The sequence below is a fragment of the Anopheles arabiensis genome, chromosome 3 (assembly GCF_016920715.1).
Source record: "Anopheles arabiensis isolate DONGOLA chromosome 3, AaraD3, whole genome shotgun sequence".
Lineage (NCBI taxonomy): Eukaryota > Metazoa > Arthropoda > Insecta > Diptera > Culicidae > Anopheles > Anopheles arabiensis.
The window spans coordinates 77,541,596-77,551,971 of NC_053518.1; the positions used below are offsets into that span (position 1 = coordinate 77,541,596).

At 38.8% G+C, this 10,376-nt stretch overlaps 1 protein-coding gene across 1 annotated transcript; it reads right to left on the minus strand.

Annotated features, from left to right (window-relative positions):
• Positions 1–2,621: 2,621 nt before the first annotated feature.
• LOC120901199 lies at positions 2,622–10,108 on the minus strand. Its single transcript, XM_040308907.1, has 2 exons — positions 9,543–10,108; positions 2,622–9,446 (listed from the first exon to the last, which is right to left on the minus strand). The coding sequence occupies exon 2, from the start codon at positions 9,435–9,437 to the stop codon at positions 2,622–2,624; it is 6,816 nt and encodes a 2,271-aa protein (XP_040164841.1). The 5' UTR covers positions 9,438–9,446; positions 9,543–10,108.
• Between the last annotated feature and the right edge of the window lie 268 nt (positions 10,109–10,376).

Consider the following 10,376-nt stretch of genomic DNA (forward strand, 5'->3'; position numbering starts at 1 on the left):
TGAAGAAGCAACCATTTTGAGCAGCCATGTGGAGCAGATTTCGACCCTCATCATCCACACTGTCCAGATCTGTTGTATGGTCTAGAAGATACATGAATGCAGGCATCGATTTCTTGTGGCAAACGTTTGTACCTTTCGGAAGTAATCTCATGATCATTGCGATGAGTCTGTTGGTGATGGTCATATTTGTCTTGAGATGAATGTATCTGAGCATGAAGACGTTTCCTTCGTGAACTGAATAAGCCAGAAGAGCTTCGAGAACGTATCCATCATGCAGGATATCTTTTGCATCATATTCTGGCAACGGTAATCGAACGTTGCTAGATGAGAGTACACAACATACCTCGGGAGAAAGATCCTCGTCCAGTGGTGGTATGCTTGGAACACAATAGTCCTCGGGAATATCAGTTTCCTCGTTCATAGCAATGTTTGTTTGGATACAGAGTTGTTGAAAGATGGCTTTGAATGAGGTAAGCTTGTTGTTTTGCATGGTATATTTGAAAGCAGAAATAAGCCCAGCGATGTTGTTCATTTGATGTAGAGGAATGTCGAGATGTTCGATAAAATGAACTATTATTTTGTGAGCATTGTTTTCGAATGCTAGCTTGAAGAAGCGAATAAACTCTTGCTCAGAAATCCTAGAAGGATCGTTGATTTGCAATACAAATTGTTTGAATACTTCCAGTAAATCTTCGGCGATGCAAAACTCAAGCACTGTTTTAGAATCTAACTCTTCGAGACGAGAGAAGATGTCAACACGCTGTTCGTTGAGTAAATAATCGACAACACGAATGTTAAGACGATTTGCAATTGGTTTGGAGCTTTCGTTTGACTGAAGCCATTCTCCATAATAATGTAGCATATACAAAAATTGATACAAGTTGTTGGAAAGTATCTGTTGAAGAAGTATCTGTTCGTTGACTGTCGCTCCAGCTGATAATACTCTTGGAACTTTACTTCTATATCGTGCGGCGAATGCGTAATCCAAGGCACTCCATCCAAACAGATCATCTGTTGTGTTAATGGACTTAATAGACATCGTATCGAGCAACAAGTTTACTATTTCCAATGATGGGTACGTAACTGCCAAATGAAGCGGCAATCGACCAACTGCATCTTTCACCAATGTAGCTGATGGATTATTTGTCAGTATTTCGTCTACTAGATCATCTGGTTGATTTACAACAGCCATGTAAAGATCATTTTCTTTGCTTTCTCTTAGAATGATTCGATTGAACAAGTCACGCATTTTATACAATTTACCATTCCAATATGCCCACGAATGGAAGAAACTCTCGTTTCTCATGCGGTTCTTGTTCTCATTCATCCAACAAGCTGCAAAGTACTCAGCAAGTATTCGATGAGTAAACTGAGGAATGTCATTTCGAACTTCTTTGATGAACATAGTCTTTTCATTCCTCTCAACTATGAGTTTCATGCATTCAAACGCTTCCTGTTTTTCATGGTCATTCAACACCTTGGCTGCATTCTGTTTGTCAAGCAAAAACATCCATGCGAGCAAGCCGTATTGGTTTTTGGTTAGCCTGATCGCATTTGTTGTGTCTTGAGCTCCAGCAATTTGAATGGAGTAGTTCTCAGTCATCTCACGGTCGTTTCTGTGTAGCATGTTATCCAACAAATCAAACCAAACCATATTGCAATGTTTCAACAAATACTCCAAGGTTTTACTCGAACGATTCTCTTCCTCATTCAAAACAATGTAATGAAACACATTCCAGCCATTTGATGCGTTTACATTAGCCGGGTCAAATCCCTTAGAAATCAAACAATGGATCATGAAGAAACAACCATTTTGAGCAGTCATGTGGAGCAGATTTCGACCCTCATCATCCACACTGCCCGGATCTATTGTATGGTCGAGAAGATACATGAATGCAGGCATCGATTTCTTGTGACAAACGTTTGTACCTTTCGGAAGTAATCTCATGATCATTGCGATGAGTCTGTTGGTGATGGTCATGTTGGCCTTAAGATGAATGTATCTGAGCATAGAGACGTTTCCTTCGTGAACTGAATAAGCCAGAAGAGCTTCGAGAACGTATCCATCATGCAGGATATCTTTTGCATCATATTCTGGCAACGGTAATCGAACGTTGCTAGATGAGAGTACACAACATACCTCGGGAGAAAGATCCTCGTCCAGTGGTGGTATGCTTGGAACACAATAGTCCTCGGGAATATCAGTTTCCTCGTTCATAGCAATGTTTGTTTGGATACAGAGTTGTTGAAAGATGGCTTTGAATGAGGTAAGCTTGTTGTTTTGCATGGTATATTTGAAAGCAGAAATAAGCCCAGCGATGTTGTTCATTTGATGTAGAGGAATGTCGAGATGTTCGATAAAATGAACTATTATTTTGTGAGCATTGTTTTCGAATGCTAGCTCAAAGAAGCGATTAAACTCTTGCTCAGAAATCCTAGAAAGATCGTTGATTTGCAATACAAACTGTTTGAATACTTCCAGCAAATCTTTAGTTATGCAAAACTCAAGCACTGTTGTAGAATCTAATTCTTCGTGACGAGAAAAGATGTCAATGTGCTGTTCGTTGAGTAAATAATCGACAACTCGAATGTAAAGACGATTTGAAATTGGTTTGGAGCTTTCATTTGACTGAAGCCATCCTCCATAATAATGTAACAATGAGTTTCATGCATTCAAACGCTTCCTGTTTTTCATGGTCATTCAACACCTTGGCTGCATTCTGTTTGTCAAGCAAAAACATCCATGCGAGCAAGCCGTATTGGTTTTTGGTTAGCCTGATCGCATTTGTTGTGTCTTGAGCTCCAGCAATTTGAATGGAGTAGTTCTCAGTCATCTCACGGTCGTTTCTGTGTAGCATGTTATCCAACAAATCAAACCAAACCATATTGCAATGTTTCAACAAATACTCCAAGGTTTTACTCGAACGATTCTCTTCCTCATTCAAAACAATGTAATGAAACACATTCCAGCCATTTGATGCGTTTACATTAGCCGGGTCAAATCCCTTAGAAATCAAACAATGGATCATGAAGAAACAACCATTTTGAGCAGTCATGTGGAGCAGATTTCGACCCTCATCATCCACACTGCCCGGATCTATTGTATGGTCGAGAAGATACATGAATGCAGGCATCGATTTCTTGTGACAAACGTTTGTACCTTTCGGAAGTAATCTCATGATCATTGCGATGAGTCTGTTGGTGATGGTCATATTTGTCTTGAGATGAATGTATCTGAGCATGAAGACGTTTCCTTCGTGAACTGAATAAGCCAGAAGAGCTTCGAGAACGTATCCATCATGCAGGATATCTTTTGCATCATATTCAGGCAACGGTAATCGAACGTTGCTAGAAGAGAGTACACAACATACCTCAGGAGATAGATCCTCGTCAAGTGGTGGAATGATTGGAACACAATAGTCCTCGGGAATATAAGTTTCCTCGTTCACAGAAATGTTATTTTGGATACAGAGTTGCTGAAAGATGGCTTTGAATGAGGTAAGCTTGTTGTTTTGTATGGTGTATTTGAGAGCAGAAATAAGCCCAGCGATGTTGTTGATTTGAGGTGGAGGAATGTCACGATCTTCGATAAAATGAACTATTATTTTGTGAGCATTGTTTTCGAATGCTAGCTCAAAGAAGCGATTAAACTCTTGCTCAGAAATCCTAGAAAGATCGTTGATTTGCAATACAAACTGTTTGAATACTTCCAGCAAATCTTTAGTTATGCAAAACTCAAGCACTGTTGTAGAATCTAATTCTTCGTGACGAGAAAAGATGTCAATGTGCTGTTCGTTGAGTAAATAATCGACAACTCGAATGTAAAGACGATTTGAAATTGGTTTGGAGCTTTCATTTGACTGAAGCCATCCTCCATAATAATGTAACAAAATCAACAAATGACCCAAGACGTTAGAAAGTATCTGTTGAAGAAGTATCTGTTCGTTGACTGTCGCTCCAGCTGATAATACTCTTAGGACTTTACTACTCAATCGTGCGGCGAATGCGTAATCCAAGGCACTCCATCCAAACAGATGGTCTGTTGTGTTAATGGACTTAATAGACATCTTATCGAGCAACAAGTTTACTATTTTCAATGATCTGTACGTAACTGCCAAGTGAAGAGGCAATCGGCCAACAGCATCTTTCACCAATGCAGCTAATGGATTATTTATCAGTATCTTGCGAACTTGAGTTGATGATTGATTTACAACAGCCATATGAAGATCATTTTCTTTGCTTTCTTTAAGAACGATTCGATTGAACAAGTCACGCATTGGATACAATTCACCTTTCCAATATGCCCACGAATGGAAGAAACTCTCGTTTTTCATGCGGTTCTTGTTCTCATTCATCCAGCAAGCTGCAAAGTACTCAGCAAGTATTCGATGAGTAAACTGAGGAATGTCATTTCGAACTTCTTTGATGAACATAGTCTTTTCATTGCCCTCAACCATGAGTTTCATACATTCCAAAGCTTCCCGGTTGTCTAGGTCATTCAACACCTTCGCTATATCCTGTTTGTAAAGCAAAAACATCCATGCCAGCAAGCCGTACAGATTTTTGGTGAGCCTGATCGTATTTGTTGTGTCTTGAGCTCCAGCAATATGATTGGAGTATTTCTCAGTCATCTCACGGTCGTTCCTGTGTAGCATGTTATCCAACAAATCAAACCAAACCATTTTGCAATGTTTCAACAAATACTCCATGATTTTACCAGAGCGATTCTCTTCCTCATTCAAAACAATGTAATGAAACACATTCCAGTCATTTGATGCGTTTACTGTAGCCGAGTCAAATCCCTTAGAAGTCAAACAATGCATCATGAAGAAGCAACCATTTTGAGCAGCCATGTGGAGCAGATTTCGACCCTCATCATCCACACTGTCCAGATCTGTTGTATGGTCTAGAAGATACATGAATGCAGGCATCGATTTCTTGTGGCAAACGTTTGTACCTTTCGGAAGTAATCTCATGATCATTGCGATGAGTCTGTTGGTGATGGTCATATTTGTCTTGAGATGAATGTATCTGAGCATGAAGACGTTTCCTTCGTGAACTGAATAAGCCAGAAGAGCTTCGAGAACGTATCCATCATGCAGGATATCTTTTGCATCATATTCAGGCAACGGTAATCGAACGTTGCTAGAAGAGAGTACACAACATACCTCAGGAGATAGATCCTCGTCAAGTGGTGGAATGATTGGAACACAATAGTCCTCGGGAATATAAGTTTCCTCGTTCACAGAAATGTTATTTTGGATACAGAGTTGCTGAAAGATGGCTTTGAATGAGGTAAGCTTGTTGTTTTGTATGGTGTATTTGAGAGCAGAAATAAGCCCAGCGATGTTGTTGATTTGAGGTGGAGGAATGTCACGATCTTCGATAAAATGAACTATTATTTTGTGAGCATTGTTTTCGAATGCTAGCTCAAAGAAGCGATTAAACTCTTGCTCAGAAATCCTAGAAAGATCGTTGATTTGCAATACAAACTGTTTGAATACTTCCAGCAAATCTTTAGTTATGCAAAACTCAAGCACTGTTGTAGAATCTAATTCTTCGTGACGAGAAAAGATGTCAATGTGCTGTTCGTTGAGTAAATAATCGACAACTCGAATGTAAAGACGATTTGAAATTGGTTTGGAGCTTTCATTTGACTGAAGCCATCCTCCATAATAATGTAACAAAATCAACAAATGACCCAAGACGTTAGAAAGTATCTGTTGAAGAAGTATCTGTTCGTTGACTGTCGCTCCAGCTGATAATACTCTTAGGACTTTACTACTCAATCGTGCGGCGAATGCGTAATCCAAGGCACTCCATCCAAACAGATGGTCTGTTGTGTTAATGGACTTAATAGACATCTTATCGAGCAACAAGTTTACTATTTTCAATGATCTGTACGTAACTGCCAAGTGAAGAGGCAATCGGCCAACAGCATCTTTCACCAATGCAGCTAATGGATTATTTATCAGTATCTTGCGAACTTGAGTTGATGATTGATTTACAACAGCCATATGAAGATCATTTTCTTTGCTTTCTTTAAGAACGATTCGATTGAACAAGTCACGCATTGGATACAATTCACCATTCCAATATGCCCACGAATGGAAGAAACTCTCGTTTTTCATGCGGTTCTTGTTATCGTTCATCCAACAAGCTGCAAAGTATTCAGCAAATATTCGATGAGTAAATTGAGGAGTTTCATCATGAATTTGTGTGATGATTCCTGTTTTTTCAATTCCATCACGCACTTCTTGCATCAAGCTGTTTAATTTAATAACGTCATTTGATGTCAAAAGTACCTTTCTTTGCTTTTGGTCAAATATTACCACCATGGCTAATAAAATGTGTCGTTTTTTAATTTGATCCCAAAACTTATCGTTTATTGCCTTTTGGTGAGGGTAGTCTAAGATGTATTCTGGTAGTCCATTTTTGTGACTGCATAAAATTTTCAGTTTTTGATTGATGAAATTTTCGATAAGTGATAAAAGATCTACTTTTGTTTTATAAAACATCGCTACTGGAATAGTACGGCGCGTTAAGTTCATGTTTTTTTGTACTATTGGTAGATTTATAATGCATGCCATGTTAAGAAATAAAGGTATACGCTTTAATTTTCCTAAATATTGTACTATCACGTAATAAAGGTAACCTAAAACCTTATCCCGCTTACTCGCGTCGCATTGTTTATAACCTTCTAGTTCGTGCATCAAATAATTGTGAACAAACTGCAGCTGATCGTTCTGTGATAAAAGCTTGAGATAATGCATTCTGCAGTTAGAAAATGTACTTTTTAACTGTTCCATGTAATCGTAAGGTCTAGTTGAGATGAACAGAGCTCGAATACCATCCAAACATGCAAGTCTTCCAAAGAAATGCACTACGAACTCTTTATAGAAAGGAGCAGTCTCGTCAAGCCCATCGAATAAGATAATCAGTTGTTTTTGGTTGAACTTCTGCTGGAAAACCTTCAGCTCGATCAACTGTGCGAATGTTAATTCTAACGTTTTTGTTTTACATGTGTTGACATAAAGTGTTCCGCTGACTAACGTCAATAGCTCTGCAGCATGATCAGCTTGGTCGCGGAACACATCCGTTGATTCAATCGAAAAGCTATAAACGTTTGGAACAAAATGGGTAAGATGGATCAAACGGTAAAGAAATCGAACGATGGCGATATCATCAAGCAGCTTAATGTCAGATTTTTGCCATCGTTTGTAATCGGTGCAATACTGTGAAGCATTCATTTGAATAACATACTGTGTAGGGTCATCGATCGATAAAGCATGTGTAAGCCATGTGAAATATGTTGACTTTCCTGCTCCAGCTTCATCAAGTAACAAATGTACTTTCGTTTCATCGTGCTGCTTGAAAACATCTGGAATGGCATATTGTACATCATCATTTGCGGATGAAACCGATGCGACCATTTGAGAAAACTTATAGCTCCTGAACCGGATATTGTCAAGGAATATTTTTTGAAATTCGACCCAATAAGTGAAATAAAAATTATTCTCCTCTACTTCTGAATCTTTTTCATTTTCTCCAACATATGGAACAACGGTGCGCGAAATATACCTTGGCTTGATTGCTTCAAAGTTCTGTTCCTTCGATTCAATATATTTAATGTGATCTAGTTCATAATAATTGTCCAAGAACTTACACACGAAGCTTAAGCCATCATCATTATTTACAATACCACTCAGCGATATCGTGGTTCCGAAAAGATTTAATGTTGTTGTGCAATATTTTGCGTACAGCTTTTGTCTTGCCTTTTCGGTTAGATCACGTACGAAGAAACATTCTTCATTCGGGCGTGCTTTAAGTACTTCTTCGATTACTATAAACTTTATCTTATATTCTTTGGCATATCTTTGAATTTCTGGCAATATCGATTTCTTCGACTGCTCAATGGTCATTATAATGGTGTAAGAGATTGGATCTACTTCTGCAAAGAACTCAAATAATCCACGGAGTACATCACGTATATCTTCCTCAAAATCACTCGCTGCATAGTGTATGAATAATGCATTGCATTGAAGCAATGCAACAGTCTGGGATGCAACAAGGGAATACACTACGATATCCAATGTGGTATAATATTGGTAACGTTCATAAGCGGACTCATCGCTGAGAAACTCGTACAGTTCAGTGTGTTGAAGTCGATCTGATCGAACCACAATGTATCGATACATATATTGCCATCGACTAAGGTCACACTGTGATTCAATTTGGAATCTAGAAAAGTTATAATTCACTTTCATACTGATAAACTGTTGTTTCAAATAGTTTAAATCCATAGAAATAGGCTGGGACAAGCTCATCGAATCAAACAGTCGCATGAACATAATGTTATGCGCTGTCTTTCTATCGTCGACCCAGTGTGGCATTATTTCTAGAACACTGTTGTGTAGCTGGTCCCCGTTCAAGGATCCACAAACAAGCATAAACTCTTTGTAAAATTTCTGTATAACCCGATTCACCTGATCGTAGAAAAATGATTCGTCGTGCGTGGAAGTCGGAGGACCCTTGGTTTGAAAGAAGGACTTATCGATCATGAATTGCATCTCTTCCCAGCTAACACAACTATCGTCACACTGCTTCGCTCTTATAAGCCTATCATATTGACTCTTAAGAACAGCTCGCAACTTCCCCAAGAGTGATGACTCACATGCAGTTAGTAATCGTTGGCTTAGTTTAAACTTCCCTGTGCCTCCTTCTAGTTCCTCGACACACACAGAAATCAGATCGACGAATACGTTTAACGAAGAATAATTCGATTTGATTTCTTTGTCGTAACGAACATGTAGTACGAGCATCTGTCCTAGCTTTTCTAGACTTGCTTGCCGTAATGCATCAGTCAGAGCATGAAATTGTTCCTCAGGGCTGAAGCTGTAACACGTTGCTCCTATGGCGTCGCAAAAGGAAAGTATCTCGCTGCTGTCCTGTGGCCGTAATGTTAATTTTGGTTTCAATTTGTTGTCAATCGTTGCATTAGTGCACAGCAAGTATGTATGCGAACCTGTGGTCGATCTTTCATATCCTTCCAGGTACGAAATGAAGTACTTTGAAATTGAAAATGGCCCATTGGAGTTCCATTTCGTGAGCAGCGTTCCTTCCGTAATGGCTGGTCGCTCTTTTCGCGTTGGTGTGTACGGATGGTTTGGATGTATTTTTTTCGATTTCGTTGGCTTTTCGGATGGATATTTATGTTTAGCTTGTATGTAGACAGTACCTTCCGGTATCGTTGGCGATGTGTAGCGAAACACCAGGTCGTCGAACTTTCCTGCATCTGGAACCTCCATCTTCAACTCAAATTGGGGCAACTTTCCTTGGCGGTGCAATGCGAATGCCCGGAAAAGAATGATCATCGTCAATCGAATGTGGTAAACGGCGCCTTGTAAGGGGGATCTTTTGTTATTGGTAGGGGCCATATTTCGTTGCTGAAAGCAATGTAAAATAAACATATTACGGCTGCAGCTTAAGGTTGAATGATAAAAGATCTGTTAATTTCGTTTTATGTGGAAACGTATTTTTACCTTTGATAAAGATGAGTAGCTTCCTAAAACAATCAAGATGTTAGACTCGGTAAGATTTCCGCGAGAACTTGGTCCTTAAAAAAACGTGATGAAAGCTGACTCATGTTTCCATTGGATCGTTTTGTACTGTATCCTACGATATTTGATAATATAAAATATGATAAGTTATGTGAAAAACTTATTACACTTAATTAACATTCAAACACAAACCTATAAAAGCTATGATTATAATTGAGATACTAATTATTATCATGAATAATACATTAATTAATCCCGTCGCACAATCGTCTACTCGTAGAACTTAATACCGTACCCGCCATGGGTTCAAGCCCCGTAGGTTCCTTGAATAACTCCTAACTTGAGAGGACGACTCACGATGAGATGAATGATTGAAAGTAGTTCATAATTCTATTGCTGTACACATGCTCATCCTGTTGCTGTAGTGGTGGAGTAGTACATAATTACGAAACACGTACTTTTGTTCATAAAGTTCCGTTGCTTTCGTCTGATGTTAGCTAAACAAGCCTGGGACAGATTGAAAAGCTCTTGCCCTCTATGATTTTGCATATTTTATGTATGTCTCAATTACTATAAAATTATGAGAAACCAATACACTCTCTGCAAAATTATTCTGATATTTGAATAGGTTAATCCGGACCGTAGAGCGCTTGGCCTAGGTTATGTAATACGCAGATAACCACCCAAAATAGTCGATGGGCCAATAATATCTTGTATCAAATGATTTTAGCTTCATATAAGCTAATATTGGCAAGTTACGTGGTCATTTTGCTTTAAAATGACATCCGCTTTTCAATGGACCGCGTACATTTCATG

Coding starts and splice junctions, on each gene's coding strand:
- LOC120901199 (XM_040308907.1), bottom strand. CDS start 9,437: ATGGCCCCTACCAATAACAAAAGATCCCCCTTACAAGGCGCCGTTTAC.